The sequence below is a fragment of the Oncorhynchus mykiss genome, chromosome 18 (genome assembly GCF_057628025.1).
Source record: "Oncorhynchus mykiss isolate SJ-2025 chromosome 18, ASM5762802v1, whole genome shotgun sequence".
Taxonomy (NCBI): Eukaryota; Metazoa; Chordata; class Actinopteri; order Salmoniformes; family Salmonidae; genus Oncorhynchus; species Oncorhynchus mykiss.
In genome coordinates, this window is record NC_143039.1 from 36,298,553 (window position 1) to 36,326,546 (window position 27,994).

Below are 27,994 nucleotides of genomic sequence, written 5' to 3' on the forward strand. Positions count from 1 at the left end.
AGAGCGGCTGTTGTGTCTGTTGCTTTGGGACAGGTGTGTGTGTGTGTGTGTGTGTGTGTGTGTGTGTGTGTGTGTGTGTGTGTGTGTGTGTGTGTGTGTGTGTGTGTGTGTGTGTGTGTGTGTGTGTGTGTGTGTGTGTGTGTGTGTGTGTGTGTGTGTGTGTGTGTGTGTGTGTGTGTGTGTGTGTGTGTGTGTGTGTGTGAGAGAGAGTGTGTGTCTGTGTGTGTGTGTCTGTGTGTGAGAAAGTGGGCATGAGCTGTTACAGATTACTGGATCAGAGTAGTTGACATGTTTTTTGTCCCAAATGGCTCCCTATTTAGTCCACTACTTTTGGCCAGGGTGCATTGGGCTCTGGTCAAAAGTAGTGCGCTATATAGGGAATAGGGTTCAGTTTGAGATGAAGAAAAAGTGTGATCATATACAGTAACTGTAGACAAACAGTACATGTCAACAGTTACAGTATATTCCTCAAACTGAAACTGTGATATAGTATAAATATAACAATGTATGCATATGTGATGCTGCATAATTCATCTTGATCTATGATGCTCCGAGTCTAGAGTCTCAACAATAGTGATGGGACATTTAATATCCACAGTTCCGTGAAGCAGATCGAGAGGTTGCCCATTGCACAGCTGTCGTCCCCGCTCAAACAGCCAGCCCCACCCCGACACCCAGCGACAGTATGGGAGACACACCCATGGACAAATTACAGTCCCCCCACCTCTCACCAATTGAGATGTTTGAATTGGTACCTGGAATTCCACACCATGGATATTATCCAGAGAAATGCATCAAAATGTAGCAAAAATGTTTTTGCCCACAAAAAGTAGATTCTTCCTGGGCTATGTAATCTAATATCAATTCAATATTTGAATCAACTAACGATGGGATAGGCCTATATTCCTTTGTAAAATATAGCTTAGACTGTTTTCTAAATATGATTTTGTATAGGTCTATAGGCATTAAAAAGAAGCATTCACAATAGATTATTCCACACCCAAACAAAGCTAAAAACTAAAATCCCTAAGCGTTGCGTGGGTAAAATCACTGGGGACGTGTGTTATGATAATTGCGTATTTTGCTCTTTAACCTGTTAATTCATATGTTTTGCGACCGTGATATATAGGCCTAAAGGCAGAGACAACAAGAAAACGGTGGCAAAATAAATTCAACCACACCTTTTTTTTGTTTTTAACACAAAACCAGATAGCAACCTCTGTCCAGCATATTGCATGTAGAAACACACAATTACATGACCTACAGCATGGTCAAGCAAGGTAACGTTTCCAACATTTTTGGATCACTAAACAACTATTGATTTAGAACCACAGAGTTACCACAAGTTGAAAAGAAAACAGGAGCTGCCTCCACTATTCCAGCACCATTTCAACATCATCAAATCACCTCTGCTTAGTCGAATACAATGACGACTTAAAGATACCAAAAATAGTTGGATCATAATCGCCATTATAATCATTGGCCAGGACGAATAATTATGTAAAACCACAAGTCCAAATCCCTATCTCCAGCCATGGCTAATTAAGGAAAGGGACAATTTTAGCTATCTAGCTGGCCACAGGAGTACAACCACGACATGCAACAATTCAAGTTTTATGTAATTTAAGTATGCTCTCAATAGGATGTGATAGGAGTGATAACAAACTCCAAACTGGCTTCCCTTTTACACTTCTTTTTGTTGGTGTGCCACACAGTCAATCTCGTTCAGTTTAACTCAACGCTGATTGGCACATTTTGTATGCTTTTTTTATCAAGGGGGGCCGGATGCTTTCTGGCTTCCGTTGGCTTCCGTTGCCTTCAATCCTACGGGCGGCAACAATGTCATACTCATTTGGACCAGACAGCATCATGTAGCTGGCCTACACATAGAGAAACAGAGGGACGCTGTTTCGCTCGTTCGGAAGTTTTCTCCTGTTAGACATTCAGCCTCTTGCGAATTGAAGGACAATTATGAATCACAGAGAGACGATAGATACAAACTAATTGTATGCATTTTATTCGTTAAAAAAATGGGCATCCTGGATTCCCTTGGCATCCATGAATACACGCCAAAGGGTACCATTGTGCGCCGTTTCTTCCCTCTATCTGAAAGCATTGTCCGAGTTCGACAATTGTCCGACAATCACACCTGGCAACAGGTGTCGCTTCCTATACCCTTCGTGGTGGTCCTCTTTTATAGTAATTCATCAAAATGTATCAAAGTAAATAGCATGGCGTTATGCCTGTGGGCACTGGGTAGATAGGATTTAAGTGCTCAGACTATGACACATACTCACAGAAAAAAACTGTCATCAGTGCAGTTGGCCATTGGTGGCGCGTTGCGTGTAGTGCGCGTCTTGGACACAGCGTTTCGCTCTCTGCATTCCTTCTCAAGGAGCTCCCCACCAACTCGCTTCCTCGCACCACCACCAAACCTCCCTCCCTACCACAACAGTAAGATAGCAGAGAGCCCGTCTACAGTGACAGAGGGCAGCAGTATGCCCTGCAGCTAGTGTAATAGTTTACAGAAAGTCCGAAATTGTGACTTCCGAACCGCCCGCGCGCTGCCTAACTGCTCAGGAAATACTACGGAGTTTTGGAACATAATTTCCCCAAAGGAGTGACGAGATTTTGGAGTTGTGGACAAGTGCGGGAACAGGTTGACGCTCAAGAGCAGCTCATCTTTCGAGAAAGGACAGACTTTTGAACAGCAGGAGTTCAGGATGGAGAAAGCGCCACTGTTTTTGCCCCTTGTCATTCTACTGATGCAATGTAAGTAAACTTGCATTTAGACTACTCCTCCGAATGATAACGAGTAATTCGTGTGTGTTTGTTTGCGTGCTTGCGCGCCCGTGTAATGCATATTACATGTAGAGTATTGGTATTGGTATTGGTATTCTTGATAATTAAATTACCATCATCCCTATCGCTTTTGTATGTGTAATGCCATGTCCGCTGTTTATGTTTAGAAAAATAAGCCATTATAGATATATATAAGTCATTTTAGATATAAAATATTGATAAAGCACCTAATAAAAAAAAACATGATTATTGTTATTTTACTATGAACTGCAAGATCATTATATCATGTTGATGCTTCTGGTCACACACACACAACAAAGGGGCCAGCACATGATTCGGTTGCAATTGACTTAATTTATTGCTTAATCATCTTCGTTTCTGGAGAAACATATGACCTGTACTAAAGTTTTCCAACGTTGCCGGTCTTTCGTATACAGTAAATGCATCATGTCCTAGACCAAGAGCACACTCCATACGCCTTCCTCCTTGTGCGTGCGTGCGTGTTATTGCGATGATATTGGACTACATGTAACTACAGAAAACAGATATGGACCACTAATGTGGCCTTAAGTTATTGTTGGAAACAGGCCAGTCTAATTGGGATGTGGGCAACCCAAGGGTGGGTACCACCAACTTTGATAACAGCAGGTCATCATGTGGTTCCATCCCAAATAGCACCCTATTCCTTTTATAGTGCACTACTTTTTATCAGGGCACATAGTGCTCGGGTCAAAAGTAGTGCACTACAAAGGGTGCCATTTGGGACGATTCCATGATGTCAGTGAGATGCCAGGGGAGGGGCTGCATTCAGGTCTGCCCAACTGTTGATGACTGCTGATTTATTGTTTGGAACTCAAATCAAAATCAAATCAAATTTATTTTATATAGCCCTTCGTACATCAGCTGATATCTCAAAGTGCTGTACAGAAACCCAGCCTAAAACCCCAAACAGCAAGCAATGCAGGTGAAGAAGCACGGTGGCTAGGAAAAACTCCCTAGAAAGGCCAAAACCTAGGAAGAAACCTAGAGAGGAACCAGGCTATGTGGGGTGGCCAGTCCTCTTCTGGCTGTGCCGGGTGGAGATTATAACAAAACATGGTCAAGATGTTCAAATGTTCATAAATGACCAGCATGGTCGAATAATAATAAGGCAGAATAGTTGAAACTGGAGCAGCAGCACAGTCAGGTGGACTGGGGACAGCAAGGAGTCATCATGTCAGGTATTCCTGGGGCATGGTCCTAGGGCTCAGGTCCTCCGAGAGAGAGAAAGAAAGAGAGAATTAGAGAGAGCATATGTGGGATGGCCAGTCCTCTTCTGGCTGTGCCGGGTGGAGATTATAACAGAACATGGCCAAGATGTTCAAATGTTCATAAATGATCAGCATGGTCGAATAATGATAAGGCAGAACAGTTGAAACTGGAGCAGCAGCACAGCCAGGTGGACTGGGGACAGCAAGGAGTCATCATGTCAGGTAGTCCTGGGGCATGGTCCTAGGGCTCAGGTCCTCCGAGAGAGAGAAAGAGAGAAGGAGAGAATTAGAGAACGCACACTTAGATTCACACAGGACACCGAATAGGACAGGAGAAGTACTCCAGATATAACAAACTGACCCTAGCCCCCCGACACATAAACTACTGCAGCATAAATACTGGAGGCTGAGACAGGAGGGGTCAGGAGACACTGTGGCCCACTCCGAGGACACCCCCGGACAGGGCCAAACAGGAAGGATATAACCCCACCCACTTTGCCAAAGCACAGCCCCCACACCACTAGAGGGATATCTTCAACCACCAACTTACCATCCTGAGACAAGGCTGAGTATAGCCCACAAAGACCTCCGCCACGGCACAACTTAAGGGGGGGGGGGGGGGGCGCCAACCCAGACAGGATGACCACATCAGTGACTCAACCCACTCAGGTGACGCACCTCCTCCAGGGACGGCATGAGAGAGCCCCAGTAAAGCCAGTGACTCAGCCCCTGTAATAGGGTTAGAGGCAGAGAATCCCAGTGGAAAGAGGGGAACCGGCCAGGCAGAGACAGCAAGGGTGGTTCGTTGCTCCAGAGCCTTTCCGTTCACCCTCCCACTCCTGGGCCAGACTACACTCAATCATATGACCCACTGAAGAGATGAGTCTTCAGTAGAGACTTAAAGGTTGAGACCGAGTTTGCGTCTCTGACATGGGTAGGCAGACCGTTCCATAAAAATGGAGCTCTATAGGAGAAAGCCCTGCCTCCAGCTGTTTGCTTAAAAATTCTAGGGACAATTAGGAGGCCTGCGTCTTGTGACCGTAGCGTACGTGTAGGTATGTACGGCAGGACCAAATCAGAGAGATAGATAGGAGCAAGCCCATGTAATGCTTTGTAGGTTAGCAGTAAAACCTTGAAATCAGCCCTTGCTTTGACAGGAAGCCAGTGTAGAGAGGCTAGCACTGGAGTAATATGATCAATATGATCAAATTTTTTGGTTCTAGTCAGGATTCTAGCAGCCGTATTTAGCACTAACTGAAGTTTATTTAGTGCTTTATCCGGGTAGCCGGAAAGTAGAGCATTGCAGTAGTCTAACCTGGAAGTGACAAAAGCATGGATTAATTTTTCTGCATCATTTTTGGACAGAAAGTTCCTGATTTTTGCAATGTTACGTAGATGGAAAAAAGCTGTCCTTGAAATGGTCTTGATATGTTCTTCAAAAGAGAGATCAGGGTCCAGAGTAACGCTGAGGTCCTTCACAGTTTTATTTGAGACGACTGTACAACCATTAAGATTAATTGTCAGATTCAACAGAAGATCTCTTTGTTTCTTGGGACCTAGAACAAGCATCTCTGTTTTGTCCGAGTTTAAAAGTAGAAAGTTTGCAGCCATCCACTTCCTTATGTCTGAAACACATTCTTCTAGCAAGGGCAATTTTGGGGCTTCACCATGTTTAATTGAAATGTACAGCTGTGTGTCATCTGCATAGCAGTGAAAGTTAACATAATGTTTTCGAATAACATCCCCAAGAGGTAAAATATATAGTATGATGTAAAATATATAGTATATAGTGAAAACAATAGTGGTCCTAAAACGGAACACCGAAATTTACAGTTGATTTGTCAGAGGACAGACCATTCACAGAGACAAACTGATATCTTTCCGACAGATAAGATCTAAACCAGGCCAGAACTTGTCCGTGTAGACCAATTTGGGTTTCCAATCTCTCCAAAAGAATGTGGTGATCGATGGTATCAAAAGCAACTGTGGAACTGTTTGGAATAGTTTGCTTCAGACTTGATTGGGCTGTGTTCTGTCCTGTAGATCAGGTAAGGCTTGTTTTAAGTCTTGAACATTGTGGTGCCATTTCGGATGCAGACATTTTGCAAGCACCGCCACCACCAACCCTGACTGGCACAGCTGGCACAGCTGTTCCTGTCAGAGCAGTGCAGGGTTACAAAGATACAGAGGGGCTTTGTTCTCCTAGGAAAACACACACGCACACTCCCACCATGAAATGCTTGCAGGAGAACCGTGTTCGAACCCAGTTGTGCTTGTGTGTCCCCGGTTTGGGGTCTCATTATGTCAGGGTTGTTATCACGTCTGTGTTATCTCAAGGAGACCCCCCCTCAAGGTGGCTGGTGTTCGCCACAGCCGACACTATGACAACAGTTTCTTTAACCCAGGGATGCTAATGATGGATCCTGATAATATAGAATAAAACGCTTGCTATCTCTCTCAATCTGTTTCTTCCTATCTCCCTCCACATCTCATCCTCTCTGTCTGTCTTTCTCCCTTATCCTCTGTCTCTCTCTCCCTTTCTCTCTTTGTCCATCCAGCCAGGGAGAGACAATGTTGTTCCTCAGAGAGACAGAGGGAGGGATGAGAGGCACACAGCTGCAGTGATAACAATGTTACACATACTCACATGTAACACAGACAGCAAGCAGGGAGGGACAAAATGCACAAGGCTGCACTTTTACTGTCTACTGTACTCAAACATCCTGAAGGACAATGTGAATAGGCAACATGAGCCTGCAGTTTGAATTCATACAATGCACATCAAACGTAATAGAGCAAGCACTCTGCCACTGATAATGTGTAGGCCTATGTAGACCTAATTGCCTAAATACTCATAACTAAGATTCAGAACGAGAATTCAAAATCAATGGGGGGGACACATTCCGTTTTTCTGTTTATTTCCTGTGAATCGACTAGATTGAAATTAAATTGAGTATGCTTCATTGTTCATTGTTTTTCAGCGAGGAAATTGTTTCCGTTTTGTTTCCCAAAATTTGCTCTTCTTTCATAGCCGTTCACCCTAAGAGGACCTGTAAATCCATTATTTGACCACTATGTAGGGAATGGGATGCCATTTGGGATGTAGACAGTGGGGGAATGGGATGCTCTTCAGTGGGGAAAGCAGGAGACCAGGATAATTGGTTAGGACCCCCCCACCCCCACCCCACCCCCACCCTCTGGTCCACTAATAGAACCAAAGGAAGTAGTGCAACAAACAGAGGCTAACTAAACAGGAAGCTAGCAGTGAATGGCTCATTTGGTTGTTGACCTCAGTTAAGTACAGGGTAGACCAGTGGGTTCCCGACCAGGGGTACTTGGCCTTGATAAGACTCATGAGTATAGGCTTACTGGTAAAATGCACACGAGGGGGTACTTCAGGGGTACTCCAGGCAGAGCAAAATTCAGTTAGTGGTACAGTGACCGAAAAAGATTGGGAACCACTGGTGTAGACTGGGTGCTTTAGGTCTTTCGGTGTGACGTTTACCAGCATTGGGCCATGACAAATAGCCTTGTGCTTTGCGGGACAGAAATTGTCAGTATTTAATTAATTGTGCGGAATATAGTATTAGTAGGTTATGCAGTGTTACAGATGTCATTACAGTTATCTAGTTGAGCATGTGTGTGAATAAGTGTGTTATCTGAATTACATCTCAGTATTTACTGAAACAATGGAAGGAAAAATGTATGTTGGCCTATACAAACACAACACAAAATAAATGTGTTTGTCTGGGTGTGTTAAATATGTATCTGTGTAAAGCTAGCCGATTTGAACTTAACGATTTATGATGGAATTGAGCAGCGACTAGTGTGGACGGTCTGGAGCTCTGACGTCACATAAAATGAAGTTTTTATCAGTACCCAAAGGATAGCACGCCGTTACACAGGACATTGTCTCATGTGTGCAACATGGAGTGGCAATTGAATGCAAGCTTCACACGTTTTTTGTTTTATTGTTAAAACATTTCTAGCCGGTCTATCTATGGGTAACAGTTGACATGTTATGCTTGACCCGCTCAGTTTTCCACCACAAAACACCAGAAAATGACCAAAAAGAGTAAAACCAGCTCACCTGCTTTTACACTAATGTTCAATGTTTATTTTGAAAAAAAGTTTAGTTCACGTAACACGGTTGACCTTAAAATGAGGGACAGACATAAATGAATCAATAATGAAAGAAATAATCTTCAGAAATGACTTTGTCAAAGCAACAAAATAACTAGGGATTTACAATGATGGTGAAATGTTGGGGTTACGTGGGTTAAACACTTTCTAGAATCATAGAGGGTGCGTAGAGGGACATGTCAAAATGCTGAATTTTGGCACTTTAGCAAGGCTTTATTCATATAAAAAACAGTGGTGTAAAGTACTTAGTAAAGTACAGCTACCCCCCTAAACTACTTAAGTAGTACTTTTTACTTATTTATATTTTTGACAAATTTTACTTCACTACATTCCTAAAGAAAATAATGTACTTTTTACTCCATACATTTTCCCCGACATCCAAAAGTACTAGTTACATTTTGAATGCTTAGCAGGACAGGAAAATGGTCCAATTCACACACCTATCAAGAGAACATCATTGGCCATCTTCACTGCCTCTGATCTGATGGAATCACTAAATATAAATGCTTTGTTTGTAAATTATGTTCGGGGTAAGCCCTGTCTATCCATAAATACATTTAAAAAACAATAAATTGGTGCTCTCTGTTTTGCTTCATATAAGGAATTTGAAATGATTTATACTTTTACATTGATACTTATGTACATTTGAAGTTGGAAGTTTACATACACTTATGTTGGAGTCATTAAAACTCGTTTTTCAACCACTCCCCACATTTCTTGTTGACAAACTATAGTTTTGACAAGTTGGTTAGGACATATACTGTGTGCATGACACAAGTCATTTTTCCAACAATTGTTTACAGACAGATTATTTCACTTATAATTCACTGTATCACAATTCCAGTGGGTCAGAAGTTTACATACACTAAGTTGATTGTGCCTTTAAACAGCTTGGAAAATTCCAGAAAATGATGTCATGGCTTTAGAAGCTTCTGATAGGCTAATTTACATAATTTGAGTCAATTGGAGGTGTACCTGTGGATGTATTTCAAGGCCTACCTTCAAACTCAGTGCCTCTTTGCTTGACATCATGGGAAAATCAAAAGAAATCAGCCAAGACCTCAGAAAAAAGAATTGTAGACCTCCACAAGTCTGGTTCATCCTTGGGAGCAATTTCCAAAAGCTTGAAGGCACCACCAACTGTAAAACAATAGTACACATTGGACCATGCAACCGTCATACCGCTCAGGAAAGAGACACGTTCTGTCTCCTAGAGATAAACATACTTTAGTGCGAAAAGTGCAAATCAATCCCAGAACAACAGCAAAGGACCGTGTGAAGATGCTGGAGGAAACAGGTACCAAAGTATCTATATCCACAGTATAACGAGTCTTATATTGACATAACCTGAAAGGCCGCTCAGCAAGGAAGAAGCCACTGCTTCAAAACCGCCATAAAAAAGCCAGACTACGGTTGGCAACTGCACATGGGGACAAAGGTTGTAGTTTTTGGAGAAAAGTCCTCTGATCTGAGGACTGTTTGGCCATAATAACCATCGTTATGTTTGGAGGGAAAAGGTGGAGCCGAAGAACACCATCCCAACCGTGAAGTACGGGGGTGGCAGCATCATGTTGTGGGGTGCTTTGCTGCAGGAGGGTCTGGTGCACAAAATAGATGGCATCATGAGGATGGAAAATTATGTGGATATATTGAAGCAATATCTCAAGACATCAGTTAGGAAGTTAAAGCTTGGTCAGTTAAAGCTTGGTCACATTGTCATTGGAGTGTGGAAGACCAAATTGAGAATGACCCCAAGCATACTTTCAAAGTTGTGACAAAATGGCTAAGGACAACAAAGTCAAGGTATTGGAGTGACCATCACAAAGCCCTGACCTCAACCATGTAGAACATTGGTGGGCAGAACTGAAAAAGGCTACAAGGAGGCCTACAAACCTGATTCAGTTACACCAGCTCTGTCAGGAGGAATGGGCAAAAATGTACCCAATTTATTATGGGTAGCTTGTGAAAGGCTACCTGAAATGTTTGAAGTTAAACAATTTAAAGGCAATGCTACCAAATACTAATTGAGTGTATGTAGACTTCTGATCCACTGGGAATGTGATGAAAGAAATAAAAGCTGAAATTAATCATTCTCTCTACTATTATTCTGACATTTCACATTCTTAAAATAAAGTGGTGATCCTAACTGACCTAAGACAGGGAATCTTTACTAGGATTAAATGTCAGGAATTGTGAAAAACTGTGTTTAAATGTATTTGGCTAAGGTGTATGTAAACTTCCGACTTCAACTGTATATTTCAAACCAAATACTTTTAGACTTTTACTCAAATAGTATTTTACTGTAGGACTTTTACTTGATTCTTTTTCTATTAAGGTATCTTTACTTTTACTCAAGAATGACAATTGGGTACTTTTTCCACCACTGAAAAACCTGATTTTTCTCCATGTGGTACAGTATATATTAAAATGCTCTTTGTTTAATATAACAGGCTTTTAAAATGCAATGTTGGTGCACAATTTCTACTTAAAATGTCAAAAGGGACGCGAAAGGCAGTCTTTTTTCATGGAACAACCCAAATATTCAGTGTGCGTGTGTGTGGTACATAAAATTATTGTACCGATCTGTGGTTCAGTTAACCCCCCCCCCCACACACACACACACATATGCACATGCAACACATACTCCTCCCTCAATGGATGGGCGTTACCCGGGCGACCTGTGGACAGCAACAGGATGACAAAACAATAATCTTGACCCCTGCAGCAATCAAACGACAGGAAGGACTGCTCCTATTTCCTGTTCCTGTCAAGATGCACATGTTCAACTGGAGACACACACATACAGGCACAGATGCACACAAACAGACACAGCCAGCCAGCCAACCAAACAATCAGCCATGAGTCATCATGCTCCACCACCAATCTGGTTCAGAGGAAAAACTGGTTCATAACAGATATAATTGGTTCATACAACATTTACAACTGGTTCATCGTAACTGAATATAACTGGTTTATAACAGATTATAAACTTGTTCATAAATCAGCTATAAATCAATTATAATCAGTTATCACTGCGTTAACTTGTTCATAACTTGTCCTCCATCTTACAACCCTTTTCCCACAACCCCATATGTAGCACCTCTCTCTCTCTCTATCCCTCAGGCCTTCCCATTGTCCCTGTTACCGTGTCAACAACCACACCCAAGGTAGAGGTCCGTGAGAACTCTGATGCGGTTCTGAGCTGTGGTTTTCGGACCGAGAAGGAACCGAATCCTCGAATCGAGTGGAAGAAGAAAGGAACAGATGTATCATTTGTTTACTATGAGGGACAATTCAGAGGTGATTGGCTGTCCTGGCACATTCTCTTCCATCGTTCTCTTTCTGTCTGTTTTAACCCCTGTCCAGAGCCCATCTTCAGACTCCGATTTCATTTACTTCCTCACAAGGGAAATTCATTTTAAGAGCTTTGTCAACGTAAAGCAGGATGTGATGAACATTACAAAGAAATTTGTATCAGAAGTTACCAGATGGATGATGTTAGTTTAAGTAGAACATTTGTCCTTAAGAAACCACATCTCCACATCCCCCCTTCTCTGTGTTGACCGGTTTCCACTCTGCCAGGAGCCTTTGCGGGGCGTGCAAGGATCAAGGGGGCAACGGTGACCCTACAGAGGGTGACCCAGAAAGACGCGGGTGAATACCGCTGTGAGATCACTGCCCCTCATGACACCATCACCCTTGGGGAGACTAACATTACCCTCACAGTCTTGGGTGGGTACCATACCGTCTGTCTGATTGAGTGTGTCTGTGTGTTGTCTCAGACATGCCGTTTGTGCACCCCCTTAACTCTGCTGACATTGTGGCTGTACCCTCCCCACAGTTCCCCCCCACACGCCATCCTGTGAGATCCCCAGCTCGGCCCTGACGGGCTCTATGGTGCAGCTGCGTTGTTTGGACCAGCAGAGCATCCCCCCAGCCACCTACTCCTGGTACAAAGACGACAAGCTGCTGACCCCCTCCCGCATGGCCAACGCCACCTACCACCTCAACCCATTCACCGGCATACTGGTGAGATACTTTTTAAGAACAGTGTAGTGTATATACAGTTGTACCATTGATGCTTTGGCATGATTTACTCAATGTACAGTGCATTCAAAGAATTCAGACCCCTTCCCTTTTCCACATTTAGTTACGGTACAGCTTTATTCTAAAATGGATTAAATTAATAAAAAATCCTCATCAATCTACACACATTATCCCATAATTACAAAGTGAAAACAGGTTGTTCCGAAATGTTTGCAAATGTATTATAAATTAAAAAACAGAAATACCTTATTTATATAAGTATTCAGACCCTTTTCTATGAGACTCGAAATTGAGCTCAGGTGCATCCTGTTTCCATTGATCATCCTTGAGATGTTTCTACAACTTGAATGGAGTCCACATGTGGTAAATTCAATTGATTGGAAATTATTAGACAGGCACACACCTAAAGCTGGCCGCCTGGCCAAACTGAGCAATCGGGGGAGAAGGGCCTTGGTCAGGGAGGTGACCAAGAACCCGATGGTCACTCTGACAGAGCTCCAGAGTTCCTCTGTGGAGATGGGAGGACTTTTCAGAAAGACAATCATCTCTGCAGTACTCCACCAATCAAGCCTTTATGGTAGAGTGGCCAGACAGAAAACAATCCTCAGTAAAAGGCACCACAGCCCACTTGGAGTTTGCCAAAAGGCACCTAAAGACTCTGACCATGAGAAACAAGATTCTCTGGTCTGATGAAACCAAGATTGAACTCTTTGGCCTGAATGCCAAGAAACACATCTCAAGGAAACCTGTCACCATTGCTACGGTGAGGCATGGGGTGGCAGCATCATGCTGTGGGGATTTTTCTCAGCAGCAGGGACTGGGAGACTAGTCAGGATTGAGAGAAATATGAACAGAGCAAAGTACAGAGAGATCCTTGATGAAAACCTGCTCCAGAGTGCTCAGGACCTCAGACTGGGGCAATGGGGGGGGGGGGGGGGGCAATGCAAATAGTCTGGGTAGCGATTTGATTAGCTGTTCAGGAGTCTTATGGCTTGGGGGTAGAAGCTGTTAAGAAGCCTTTTGGACCTAGACCTGGCGCTCCGGTACCGCTTGCCATGCGGCAGCAGAGAGAACAGTCTCTGACTAGGGTGGCTAGAGTCTTTGACAATTTCTAGGTCCTTCCTCTGACACCGCCTGGTATAGAAGTCCTGGATGGCAGGAAGCTTGGCCCCAGTGATGTACTACCCTCTGTAGTGCCTTGTGGTCGGAGGCCGAGCAGTTGCCATACCAGGCAGTGACGGAACCATGCTCTCGATGGTGCAGGATCTGAGGACCCATGCCAAATCTTTTCAGTGTCCTGAGGGGGAATAGGCTTTATTGTGCCCTCTGACTTGCCTAGTTAAATAAAGGTTAAATAAAAAATAAATACAAATTCACGACTGTCTTGGTGTGTTTGGACCATGATAGTTTGTTGATGTGGACACCAAGGAACTTGAAGCTCTCAACCTCCTCCACTATAGCCCCATTGATGACAATGGGGGCATGCTCAGTCCTCCTTTTCCTGTAATCCACAATCATCAACCTGACAGAGCTTGAGAGGATCTGCAGAGAAGAATGGGAGAAACTCCCCAAATACAGCTGGGCCAAGTGTGTAGTGTCATACCCAAGAAGACTCTAGGCTGTAATCACTGCCAAAGGTGCTTCAACAAAGTACTGAGTAAAGGGTCTGAATACCTTAAATGTGATATTTCCGTTTTTTTTTTTTTATAACTTTGCAAACAAAACATTTGTCATTATGGGGTGTTGTGTGTAGATTTATGAAAAACAAAAACAATTTAATCAATTTTAGAATAAGGCTGTAACGTAACAAAATGTGGAAAAAGACAAGGGGTCTGAATTCTTTCCAAATGCACTGTATGTGCCAGTAAAGCAATTTGAATTTGACAGAACAAGTGCCCAGCCACACACCCACTGACTGTGTGTTACAGAGGAGCCACACTAGGGCGTCAAGAAAATAGTAGTTTTTTTACCTGCTATACTGGAAGTGTAACTTTTGGCCAACGAGAGCAACGTGCAAGCTTCTATATCCTATTGTGAGCTGCGGGAAAAAATCTTGAAAATAGAACCAACGTAGAACTTCACCTACTTCCCTTCACCCACTTACGCCCAAGTTTCATTGAGATTAATAGGAGCGCCTCACGTTCCGTATACTGCAAGTTATGTATCCGATGTAGCATGCCTCCAAAACAGACTCCAATACATGGAAGTATAACCAACCGCTAGCACAGTATATGATAATATAAACCTCAGTAGGACACTGAAACCTTGGCTACAGTTCAGACCAACAGTGGCTACCTCAAATCAAATCAAATTGTATTGGTCACATACACATGGTTAGCAGATGTGTAGCGAAATGCTTGTGCTTCTAGTTCCGACAGTGCAGCAATATCTAACAAGTATTCTAACAATTCCACAACAACTACCTAATACACACAAATCTAAGTAAAGGGATGGAATAAGATTTTTTGACATATACAGTTGAAGTCGGAAGTTTACATACACAGGTTGCAGTCATTAAAACTTGTTTTTCAACCACTCCACAATTTCTTGTTAACAAACTATAGTTTTGGCAAGTTGGTTAGGACATCTACTTTGTGCATGACACAAGTCATTTTTCCAACAATTGTTTACAGACAGATTATTTCACTTACAATTCACTGTATCATAATTCCAGTGGGTCAGAAGTTTACATACACTAAGTTGACTGTGCCTTTTAAACATCTTGGGAAATTCCAGAAAATGATGTCATGGTTTAGAAGCTTCTGATAGGCTAATTGACATGATTTGAGTCAATTGGAGGTGTACCTGTGGATGTATTTCAAGGCCTACCTTCAAACTCAGTGCCTCTTTGCTTGACATCATCGGAAAATCTAAAGAAATCAGCCAAGACCTCAGAAAAAAGAATTGTAGACCTTCACAAGTCTGGTTCATCCTTGGGAGCAATTTCCAAACGCCTGAAGGTACCACGTATATCTGTACAGACAATAGTCCACAAGGATAAACACCATGGGACCACGCAGCCGTTACATACCGCTCAGGAAGGAGACCCGTTATGTCTCCTAGAGATAAACGTATTTATGTGTGAAAGGTGAAAATCAATCCCAGATCAACAGCAAAGGACCTTGTGAAGATGTTGGAGGAAACAGGTACAAAAGTATCTATATACACAGTAAAACAAGTCCTATATTGACATAAACTGAAAGGCCGCTCAGCAAGAAAGAAGCCACTGCTCCAAAACCGCCATAAAAAAAGCCAGACTACGGTTTGCAGCTGCACATGGGGACAAAGATCGTACTTTTTGGAGAAATGTCCTCTGGTCTGATGAAACAAAAATAGAACTGTTTGGCCACAATGACCATCGTTATGTTTGGAGGAAAAAGGGGAGGCTTGCAAGCCGAAGAACACCATCCCAACCATGAAGTACAGGGGTGGCAGCATCATGTTGTGGGGGTGCTTTGCTGCAGGAGGGACTGGTGCACTTCACAAAATAGATGGCATCACGATGGAGGAAAATTACGTGGATATATTGAAGCAACATCTCAAGACATCAGTTAAAGCTTGGTCACAAATGGGTCCTCCAAATGGACAATGACCCCAAGCATACTTTCAAAGTTGTGACAAAATGGCTTAAGGACAACAAAGTCAAGGTATCCTATAGAACATTTGTGGGCAGAACTCAAAAAGCGTGTGCGAGCAAGGAGGCCCACAAACATGACTCAGTTACACTAGCTTTGTCAGGATGAAGTGGGCCAAAATTCACCCAACTTATTGTGGGAATCTTGTGGAAGGCTACCCGAAACGAAATAAGAAATAAAAGCTGAAATTAATAATTTTCTCTACTATTATTCTGACATTTCACATTCTCACAAGAAAGTGGTGATCCTAACAGAATTTTGACTTGGATTAAATGTCAGGAAGTTTAAATGTATTTGGCTAAGGTGTATGTAAACTTCCGACTTCAACTGTAAATATATGGATGAGCAATGACCGAGCGGCATAGGTAAGATGTAATAGATGGTATAAAATACAGTATAAACATATGGGATGAGTATTGCAAGATATGTACGTAAATATTATTGAAGTGGCATTATTAAAGTGACTAGTGATCAATTTATTAAAGGTGCCAATGATTTCACGTCTGTATGTGGGCATCAGCCTCTCTGTGTTAGTGATGACTGTTTAACAGTCTGATGGCATTGAGATAGAAGCTATTTTTTGGTTTCAGATGCAGGGTGAACTGGCAGTGGCTTGGGTGGTTGTTGTCCTTGATGATCTTTTTTGGCCTTCCTGCGACATCGGATGCTGTAGGTGTTGTGGAGGGCGGGTAGTTTGCCCCGGATAATGTGTTGTGCAGACCGCACCACCCTCTGGAGAGCCCTGCGGTTGTGGGCGGTGCAGTTGCCATACCAGGCGGTGATACAGCCCGACAGGATGCTCTTAATTCTGCATCTGTTTTAGGTGAGAAGCCAAATTTCTTCAGCCTCCTGCGGTTGAAGAGACGCTGTTGCGCCTTCTTCACCACACTGTCTGTGTAAGTGGACCATTTCAGTTTGTCCATGATGTGTACGCTGAGGAGCTTTCCACGTTCTCCACTGCTGTCCCGTCGATGTGGATAGAGGTGTGCTCCCTCCGCTGTTTCCTGAAGTCCACAATCATCTCCTTTGTTTTGTTCATGCTGAGTGAGAGGTTGTTTTCCTGACACCACACTCCGAGTGCCCTCACCTCCTCCCTATAGGCTGTCTCATTGTTGTTGGTGATCAAGCCTACTACTGTTGTGTCATCTGCAAACTTGATGTTGGAGGTGTGCATGGCCACACAGTCATGGGTGAACAGGGAGTACAGGAGGGAGCTGAGCACACACCCTTGTGGGGCCCCAGTGTTGAGGATCAGCGAAGTGGAGATGTTGTTTCCTACCTTCACCACTTAGGGGTGGCCCGTCTGGAAGTCCAGGACCCAATTGCACAGGGCGGGGTTGAGACCCAGGGCCTCAAGCTTAATGATGGGCTTGGAGGGTACTATGGTGTTGAATGCTGAGCTATAGTCAATGAACAGCATTCTTACATAGGTATTCCTCTTGTCCAGATGGGATAGGGCAGTGTGATGGCGATTGTATCGTCTGTGGACCTATTGGGGCGGTGTGCAAATTGAAGTGGGTCAAGGGTGACAGGTAATGTATAGGTGATATGATCCTTGACTAGTCTCTCATAGCACTTCATGATATCAGAAGTGAGTGCTACGGGGTGATAGTAATTTAGTTCAGTTACCTTTGCCTTCTTGGGACACAGGAACAAGGGTGGACATCTTGAAGCATGTGGGGACAGCAGACTGGGATAGGGAGAAATTGAATATGTCCGTAAACACACCAGCCAGCTGGTCTGCGCATGCTCTGTGGACGCGGCTAGGGATACCGTCTGAGCCGGCAGCCTTGCGATGCTTAACACGTTTAAATGTCTTACTCACATTGGCCACAGAGAAGAAGAGCCCACAGTCCTTGGTAGCGGGCCGTGTCGTTGGCACTGTATTGTCCTCAAAGCGGGCAAAGAAGGTGTTTAGTTTGTCTGGAAGCAAGACGTCCGTGTCCTTGACATGGCTGGTTTTCTTTTTGTAGTCCGTGATTGTCTGTAGACCCTGCCATGTACGTCTTGTATCTGAGCTGTTGAATTGGAACTCCACTTTGTCTCTATACTGACATTTCTCTTGTTTGATTGCCTTGTGGAGGAAATAACTACACTATTTGTATTCGGCCATATTCCCAGTCACCTTTCCATGTTTAAATGCGGTGGTTCGTGCTTTCAGTTTTGCCCGAATGCCGCCATCTACGGGTTCTGGTTCGGGTAGATTTTAATAGTCACAGTGGGTACACCATCTCCTATGCACTACCTTATAAACTCACTCACCGAATCAGCATAGACATTTATATTATTCTCTGAGGCTAATTGGAACATGTCCCAGTCCGCATGTTCAAAACAATCTTGAAGCGTGGATTCCGATTGGTCAGACCAGCGTTGAATAGTCCTTGTCATGGGTATATCCTGTTTGATTTTCTGCCTATGGGAAGGGAGGAGCAAAATAGAGTCGTGGTCAGATTTGCTGAAAGAAGGGCCGGGGAGGGCCTTGTATGCATCGCGGAAGTTAGAGTAGCAGTGATCCAGTTTATTGCCAGCGCGAGTGCTGCAATCAATATGCTGATATAGGTCACTTCCCTTTGGTCAGACATCAACCCATATAGACCCTTAGTTTGGAAGCACATTAGTACATTTTAGACCAATTGTCAAAAATACTGTACAGGTTCTGTGCATCATCTTCCTTCCTCTTTTTATTTCTGCTGAGCTCTTCATCTGTCTCTTTCCCTCTCCTCTGGCAGGAGTTTAAGACGGTGGCGAGAGGCGACACGGGACAGTACAGCTGTCTGGCATCAAACAAAGTGGGGCAGTCCAAGATGTGTGAGGCTAAACACATGAAGATAGGTGGGTGTGCATGTGCGTGTGTAATTATAAGAATGATTGTTGTTCATATGAGTGTAGTTTTGTCTTTCCACAAACTAGCATGACTCTCGTGCTTGAAACCACATTTATATGGTCTATAACCAACACAGTTACAATACCAGGGCTAGTGTTATGTCTTGTAAAATCCCAAGAGTAAACAGTACTGTGAGGAGCATGTTTTTCGATACAGGCATTTTTCTATGGAATCTGGAGATCAAGCAAAGAAAAAGTAGAAATAGCTTGAAAAATAAGGAAAAGGTTTATTTGGACAAGGTTGTCTAAGTAAGAGAAACCAGTCCACTGCCCCTTGCGCCCCCCCTACTGCTGGTCAGATGTATTTATTTTAATGATAGGTATGATGTGCAATGAATAGATTGTTTTAATGTGAAATGAATATGGTTGATTTTTAAGGTAAGGGAAAAGTGCAGTGAATAGTGTCACTTTTTAGGATGCCAATATAAATCAATGTATTGTCATTTTGTCTTGCCTTTTAATCATTAAATGTGTTATTGTTTTTACCATCGAGGACCACTTTTTAATACTTTCAAGTGATATCCTCTGGGTCCACATTGTACATTTTGTTGTATATGTCTGTTACACAAAATAAATTCAATTAAATTGTGAAGTGTAGGCATACAACTGTACAATTGGTATTCTAACCTTCTTTGTTGCATCCAGGAAAACATTAAAACAAATGGAATCAACAAAAAGAGTCATGAAAGAAAAAACCCTCACAACAAAAACAAAAAAGACCTCTTGAATAACCCCCAGAAGGATAACCGGGACGTGGCTTTTGTGGAGTGATTGGTAACGATGCTTCAAGAGTGACTTGTCGATGTGTTCAGATGGTCCCTGGTTTGAGCCCAGGTTAGGGTGAGGAAAGGGACAGAAGCAACACTTTTACACAAATATCTGAAAAAGGTATTCTTACCAGTTGTTCAAAGGAGGCAAAGGCCCCCAGTAGGTACAGATCCCTTATGGCATGGATCCTAACTTTTCCCCTTTTCCCAAAGGAAGGATTCCTCACTATTGGGAGCAGGAATGACATTGTTCTGAGGTGAAAGTGTACCTTAACCTGTTTCCAAATACAGATGTGCAATGGGTTTGTGTATATCAAGTGATTTCCCAAGGCATATAAGGGACATCATTACTGCACCAATGGAGTAGGGGCAGCAATCCTCATGCTCCACGTCAAGCCAAAAGGATGTGTCAACGAGCCAAAACATGACAGGGTTTTTAGCTTTAAATCGGGAAGAGTACAGTTTTGTAATTTCAATCCCTGGGTAGGTGAATTTTTCAGAGGAAATCTCAAATGGGAGATGTTTTAACCAAGAAGGGTCCTGCACTCAAACAGGCATTAATTCACTCTTATTCCAATTGATTCTGTAGCCAGAGAAGGAACAAAACAAATGAATCAGATCGCAGATACTGGCTTGAGGGTTGGTTACATATCATCTGCTTCTATAGAAATGTTATTTGAGGTGTCCTTAGTATTGAAATCAACTAGTATGACTCTCTCACTCTCCGCTCTTTCAGAGGATGTAAACATGGCAGGGGTCGTTGCTGCGGTCGTGGTCATCTGTCTGGTCATCGCCATTTGTGGCTTCGGAGGGTACTATGCACACCGTAATGGCTACTTCAGAAGTGAGTCTGTCTGTTCCTTTCTCTGTCTGTCCATGTACATACAATATGTGTCTGTCTGTCAGTTAGTAAATACAATTTACAAAGTTTTTTGCTCACTTCCTATTACTTTGTCTCCACTCTCCTCTTCATTTATGTCCATCTCCAGGACACAAAGGAAGGTAAGAGCTTGTCTCCTTAATTCCAATAACAATTATTAAAATACAGTGTAGACACCCTGACACTGAATACATCTAGATTGCTGTGTAACTACCACTGACTAATAGAGGTGTGTACGTTTTAAAGTGCTGAGTAAGTTCAGTAGAGTGACAGGTGTGATTGAGCCCAGCGGTGCAAGCCTGTCTCTTCTCACAGAGAGAGACACTAACAGGTGTTCCATGACCCAGTTAGAAAAAATATATGTTTTATTTATATTTTGACTGACTGACTCTAGATTAGGCCAGTTAGATGACTAAGAATACTATCATGATTATTTTGTATTAATTATAAATAATAATAATTAATCACTGTTTATCTAGGGAAGTCACATTGTGATTGACATCTTTTTCAAGTGAACCCTGGCTGCTAATAAACTCCCCTCCCGGCTGAATTGTGATTAGCTTACCCCCTCCGTTAGTAACCCTGAGCATGGCGTGTGAACCTCATCACTCCCTCACTCAACTTTGCCCCCCCCCCCCCCCCAGGTCCTTTTGGATCCCTCAGTGTCATGGTGTGGCCCACATCAGCAGCCAGAACCTCCATAGAACAGAAGACAAGAGTCTGACCCACAGAGTAATAGATTTAAATGTAGAGGTTCTTTGACCGAGGCCAATGTTTTTTCTGAGACCACAGTTGCATCACATTTAGTAAACTCCCTCCCTCTCGCTCCCTCCACTTTGTCAAACAATCTAGTATCTTTATAAATGCCTCTGTCTTCCAGGACTAATGCCAACTACAGCCCACCGCCCCAAGATGTGAGTTTTTCTCCGATTTTCTGTTGGTTGTATTCATGGTATTATATTCACAGGAAATGTTGACTTGAGCATTACCGCTTACACATAAGATTTTCTAACCATATTAAAAGACAATATGATAATTTCTATTAGAATTATCTTGGCAGTAGTAGTAGTAAGTAAAATTCCCCCAATGGTTACTAATAATGAAGAGAGAAAGAGCTGAACTGCAGTAGTTCTGACCGAATGAAAATATGCTACTGTTTTTTTCTCTCTCAGCCTGCGGACTTCAAACACACCCAGTCTTTCATGCTGTGAGGCTCTCAACAACCCCCTAAAAGACACTACACAGACACTAGCACCATGACAACACTGGAGTAGTTTTATTCGACCCAAATTAATAGCTCTAAGAATAATACATTTTTGGGGAACTGACCAACCCTGCTCTCCTCACCCTTGTGGATGGATAGCAAGGAGGGGCAGACAACTCTGCGTAGAGGCCATTTATTCCTCCTGTTTTGCTGTACCTGGGCCCTCAATGCAAGCCTATTATATTAGTCACATGGTACTCCCCTCTAGTGGCCAAGTTGTTAAACTACAGACTATATCGCCCTCCTGTGGCAGACCCGTGGAATTGTGTTCCACACATGCTCACTTCCCCCTCTACTGGCCAAAACATTAACTACCTAAATCTTATTTTATACCAAAGACTTGAACATGGCATCTGAGTGTAATATACTGTACATATTTTCTGATGGCTATTGGCTAAGCATTTATGTGAACACGAGAGCAATCACATTAGGGCTCCGTAATGGCACAAGGCACTGCAAGAGACGTTACTACAGTCCCTGGTTCGAATCCAGGCTGTATCACCTCCGGCCATGACTAGGAGCCCCATAGAGCGGCGCACAATTGGCGCCTCGCTATGGGACTGTTAAGAACATGGTCTAACCCGGCCAAACCCTAAAGACGCAGGGCCAATTGTGCGCCACCCTATGGGACACAGCCTGGAATCGAACCTGTAGTGACACGCCACTCTGGAGCCCAAAATTACATAGACTAACACAGGGGCTAATTAGAATACAGGTAATTTAAAAAAAATAATCCACATCATAATCCGTCTGTTTTAAGACGGAGAAATTGTTTTTTGCAGTGTTTGTCAGACCAGGAGACATCCCGAAAAACAAATCTTATGGATTGCTTCCTCTCCATTTTGAATATTGGCCATCCACTATATTGTTTTCAGAACAGTGCAGGAGACACTGTAGGATCGATTCAGTGCTATGATTGCAATTTAAAAGGCGATGTTCTTATTTTCGCAGACTGCCTTCATGTTAAATGCTGCATATGTTGGCTCAATAGCTCTGAACTTCGGAAACACTAATTGAATTGTGACCGTTGAGATGGACCCCTGCTCACCTGAATATGCCCAGTGCATATCAAATGTAGTTGTCATATTATATCTAGAGGCTCTTTTTTAAAGTGTTTGTTTTGTATTGTTTAACCTAAAGTATTATCGTGCTACTGCATTTTTTCCTAATAGAGAGTATGTTTCTTAGGCTATGGATGGATGGGTTGATGTAAGTGTATTCTTTGTAAAATGTTTACTCTGTATTAAAGATTTATCAAAAATTTGTTCAATAATTTCTCACCACGTAGTCTTTTCCTACAGCCGCTGGAACAGGGTGGAGCACAGGTGAATGAGACTAGTGTAAAGTCATATGTTATAATTTAAAATCAGTAAATGATCAAAAATGCAAGCATGTAAGGTTGAACATGATTTAGCATAAGAAAACAATGTTCTCACATTTATTAAATAGTACATTATAGTGGTGACATGTAGGACAGAGACAACGTCATCATGGCCAGTGTTCACTTGGCCACTTCCTGCAGCTGGGGCTCTGGAGAAGAGAAAAGGGAGATTGTGAGTAATGTTGGGTCGTATTCATTAGTGCATATCGTAGTAACACTTGGCAAAATGAAAAAAAAAAAGCATTTAATGTTCTGTGTATATATATATATATGTTTTTCGTTTGGTGCCTAATGAATCATTTAAACCACCTGTGTCAAACTCATTCCCATGGAGGGACGACTGGCTGGGTTTTCCCTCCTCCCTTGTACTTGATGAATTAAGGTCACTAATTAGCAAAGAACTCCCCTTACTGGTTGTCTAGGTCTTAATTGAAAGGAGAAAAAAAAAAAAACAGACACTAGGCCCACCATGGAATGACTGACACCCCTGATTTACGCATAGAATGATTAAGCTATGTAGGGTGAGATGGTGGTATTACAATTTAGTCTGACTGAGCTACCAATAAATGTTACTACTGCTGGGCAACATGGATAAAATCCATCTCACAATAACGAGAAATCAAACAATACGTTAAAATGAATTTACACCCCAGTTACTTTTTATAGTACCCGTTAAACTACATTAAATGTCATAGCTATCTATTGTCCCCTTAGCAATTTCCCATATTTCAAAAATCACATCTCTACTGTAGGCAACTTATCATTATTATTGATATCAGTAAAATGTCTGATCATTTTCAGTTTATCGTCCCAGCTCTATACTGCAGTGCATGGCTTTGACGAACCTGTAAATTTGAAGTCAGGGAATTTGGTGAGGTCACCGGTCCCATATAACCTCTGTAGTTTGGTGATCTCCTCTGAGACACCCTTTTCGTAAGAGGGGCCTGCATCAACAATCCCACCTGCTGCAGCCCTGGAGGAAAGAGAAAGATGAGGAATTAACCTTAAACACTGTAGCATAGAATACACTACTCTGTTGAGGGCTGACCCCATTTAGTCAAGCAATATTTCTTTAGTAGAGTAGAGTAGTAGCATAAAAAAATACACACACACAGTTGAAGTCAGAAGTTTACATACAGCTTAGCCAAATACATTTAAACTCCGTTTTCACAATTCCTGACATTTAATCATAGTAAAAATTATCTGTCTTAGGTCAGTTAGGACCCTCACTTCATTGTAGGAATGTGAATTGTCAAAATAATAGTAGAGTGATTCATTTCAGCTTTGATTTCTTTCATCACTGGGTCAGAAGTTTACATACACTCAATTAGTATTTGGTAGCATTGCCTTTAAATGGTTTAACTTGGGTCAAACATTTTGGGTAGCCTTCCACATGCTTCCCACGATAAGTTGGGTGAATTTTTGCCCATTCCTCCTGACAGAGCTGGTGTAACTGAGTCAGGTTTGTTGGCCTCCTTGCTCGCACATGCCTTTTCAGTTCTGCCCATACATTTTCTATGTGATTGAGGTCAGGGCTTTGATGGCCACTCCAATACCTTGACTTTGTTGTCCTTAAGCCATTTTGCCACAACTTTGGAAGGATGCTTGGGGTCATTGTCCATTTGGAAGACCCATTTGCTACCAAGCTTTAACTTCCTGACTGATGTTGCTTCAATATAGCCACAAAAATGTCCTGCTTCATGATGCCATCTATTTTTGAAGTGCAAAAAGATGCGGCCTAATCAAACAGTGTGATTAAAGCGTCAGACAAGCTCAATGAATACAGTTGATTTGACTAAAACACAGAACAGACGAATCTTGGACGACCAAGATAAAATAAAGAATGGGGGGGGCAGCCCTACTGTTGCAGTGGGTGAGCTCAAGAAACCACATAACTAGTCAGCCCTATAATTATAATACCCTATAATGAGTCACATGTATACCCTATAAAAACACACTGTCAGCATCCTATGCGTTTCATGAATCTTGCCATCTAGACATAGGGTTCAGAAGGGGCACAACATTGTGGAACGTTCAGATAGAAATATATTATGTAAAATAAACCATACTCTGACCTGTACTGATTACTCAAAAATCAAGTCTGCCAGCTCTGTTCCTGACATTTCTATTTGCAACGTCCCACAACGTTCACCTACTGAACATACGGCCCAGCCTTCTGCAAATAGCTCTGCAGCGCGAAAAGGACGTGCAGACTCCCTGCCACCATCTCTGTCATGACATCACGGGTCATTCCACTTAAGCTTAGCTAACTTTTAGCCTACCAACATGAAGAAACATGTCAATTTGAGTAGGCCAGCAGTGACAGTAGGACAAATAGTGCGGTTATGTATTGCACTCACTTGCTCTTGGTGCTGTAGTCGCGGATCTTATCTAGGAATAGTTTCTGGATAGGGTCCAAGTCCTTGGCCCGGTTGAAGAGAACAGCAGACAGGCCGATATTCCTGCGCAGTGTCAATGACACGGCGGAGCGGAACAGCGAGGACAGACGGAATAGTTTATGAAGCGCCATACTGTCAAACAGAGAGAGAGAGAGAGAGAGAGACAAATGACAACAGTTAACTTTGACAGTAACGCCACCAAACTAGTTAAACTGAACATGGAACGTTATATTACCAGCGGAAGCTAAACAGTGCATGTACAGTAGCTAGCTGAAGTTAACGGTTCCTAGCTAGCTACTGTAGATAGCTGACGGCGTAAACGTGGCTGTGGAAAACCCAACCCTGTGCATATCTTCCATACATGCATCCGAAGCAACAACAAAAAAGACATGACACTAGCTAACTTACAGTATTTGGTGAAGTTACAGTATTAGTCGACCCTTGGTAACGTTCCCTAGCTAGCTTAGCACTCGCGTTATCATGTGCCTCTTACCAGCTAGCTATGACTTGTATTAGCATGAAGATGACGAACATGTAAGATTTGTCGTTAATACAATGAAAACGATTAGAATGCGTTTAACTCTGCTGAAAAACACCACTCACCTTGAATTTGACACTCGTTCACAGAGTGATTACTTCCAATGTGATACGCCGCTTTGCATTGTGGGTATTTTTTCAATCGGTCATGTTCGCGAACATCAACATGCGTCCTGGCTGCGCATCTCGACAGCGACGTTCTTTTCAGCACTACACATTTTTTATCATGGCAATGTGCACAGCTTTCATACCACTGACATAATAATTATGCTTTATTTGATACCTTATTTGGTATTTTATTTCTGAAATTAAATTAAAACTAGTCAATGCCTTGAAGGTGCATGTCTTTGCCCCTGTGGCAAAGCAACAACTGTCCCACAAAAAAAAACATGCTGGATTTACACAACTGATTTAGTCTTTCCCTCAACTTCTTTGTACAATCCTCTAAATCCGTTTTGTTTTTCTTTAGGCTATTGAAATTTGGATGTGCAGTAATCTACTGATTGTATTAATCTCATTAATCTGATTTTAGTTGTATATGATCTCCTACTGAAATAGAAATACATAATTGTAATACTATAATTCATATTATAATACTATAAATACTATAATTTCTTTATTATTTTTTTTATTTCACCTTTATTTAACCAGGTAGGCCAGTTGAGAACAAGTTCTCATTTACAACTGTGACCTGGCCGAGATAAAGCAAAGCAGTGCGACAAAAACAACAACACAGTGTTACACATAAACAAATGTAAAGTCAATAACACAATAGAAAAATCTATGTACAGTGTGTGCAAATGTAGTAAGATTAGGGAGGTAAGGCAATAAATAGGCCATAGAGGCAAAATAATTACAATGTAGCATTAACACTGGAGTGATAGATGTGCAGATGATGATGTGCAAGTAGAGACACAGGTGCAAAAGAGCAAAATATATATATATAATAATATGGGGATGAGGTAGTCGGGTGTGCTATTTACAGATGGGCTGTGTACAGGTACAGTGTTCAGTAAGCTGCTCTGACAGCTGATGCTTAAAGTTAGAAAGGGAGATGAAAGTCTCCAGCTTCAGTGATTTTTGCAATTTGTTCCAGTATTGGCAGCAGAGAACTGGAAGGAAAGGCAGCCAAAGGAGGTGTTGGCTTTGGGGATAACCAGTGAAATATACCTGCTGGAGCACGTGCTACGAGTGGGCGTTGCTATGGTGACCAGTGAGCTGAGATAAGGCGGGTCTTTACCTAGCAAAGACTTATAGATACCTGGAGCCAGCGGGTTTGGCAACGAATATGTAGCGAGGGCCAGCCAACGAGAGCATACAGGTCGCAGTGGTGGGTAATATATGGGGCTTTGGTGACAAAACGGATGGCACTGTTATAGACTACATCCAATTTGCTGAGTAGAGTGTTGGAGGCTATTTTGTAAATGACATCGCCGAAGTCAAGGATCAGTAGGATAGTCAATTTTACAAGGGTATGTTTGGCAGCATGAGTGAAGGAGGCTTTGTTGCGAAATAGGAAGCCAATTCTAGATTTAATTTTGGATTGGAGATGCTTAATGTGAGTCTGGAAGGAGAGTTTACAGTCTAACCAGACACCTAGGTTATTGTAGTTGTCCACATATTCTAAGTCAGAACCTGGCATTGAAGCTTGTTTGGAGGTTTGTTAACACAGTGTCCAAAGAAGGGCCAGATGTGTACAGAATGGTGTCGTCTGCGTAGACTGTCTTTTATCAATAGCGGTTATGATATCATTTAGGACCTTGAGCGTGGCTGAGGTGCACCCATGACCAGCTTGGAAACTAGATTGCATAGTGGAGAAGGTACGGTGGGATTCAAAATGGTCGGTGATCTGTTTGTTAACTTGGCTTTTGAAGATTTTAGAAAGGCAGGGCAGGGTGGATATAGGTCTATAACAGTTTGGGTCTAGAGTGTCTCCCCCTTTGAAGAGGGGGATGATAAATCATGTGGTGTTGATCAAAGGAAAATGAAACAGGACAAAAACATAC

The 27,994-nt window shown here is 42.5% G+C and overlaps 2 protein-coding genes across 2 annotated transcripts; one reads left to right on the top strand and one right to left on the bottom strand.

Annotated features, from left to right (window-relative positions):
* The first annotated feature begins 1,814 nt into the window (after positions 1–1,814).
* On the top strand, positions 1,815–22,941 carry LOC110495968 (junctional adhesion molecule 2A). The gene is made up of 10 exons (XM_021571536.3): positions 1,815–2,772; positions 11,319–11,495; positions 11,778–11,927; positions 12,037–12,224; positions 18,607–18,709; positions 20,264–20,371; positions 20,517–20,529; positions 21,052–21,123; positions 21,288–21,321; positions 21,580–22,941. Exons 1-10 carry the CDS (start codon positions 2,724–2,726, stop codon positions 21,616–21,618), a joined length of 933 nt encoding a protein of 310 aa, XP_021427211.2. The 5' UTR covers positions 1,815–2,723; the 3' UTR covers positions 21,619–22,941.
* A 124-nt stretch (positions 22,942–23,065) lies between these two features.
* Positions 23,066–26,185, bottom strand: LOC110495969 (ATP synthase peripheral stalk subunit F6, mitochondrial). Its single transcript, XM_021571539.3, has 4 exons — positions 26,055–26,185; positions 25,413–25,583; positions 23,898–24,025; positions 23,066–23,201 (listed from the first exon to the last, which is right to left on the bottom strand). The coding sequence occupies exons 2-4, from the start codon at positions 25,580–25,582 to the stop codon at positions 23,173–23,175; spliced, it is 327 nt and encodes a 108-aa protein (XP_021427214.1). The 5' UTR covers position 25,583; positions 26,055–26,185; the 3' UTR covers positions 23,066–23,172.
* Positions 26,186–27,994: the final 1,809 nt, after the last annotated feature.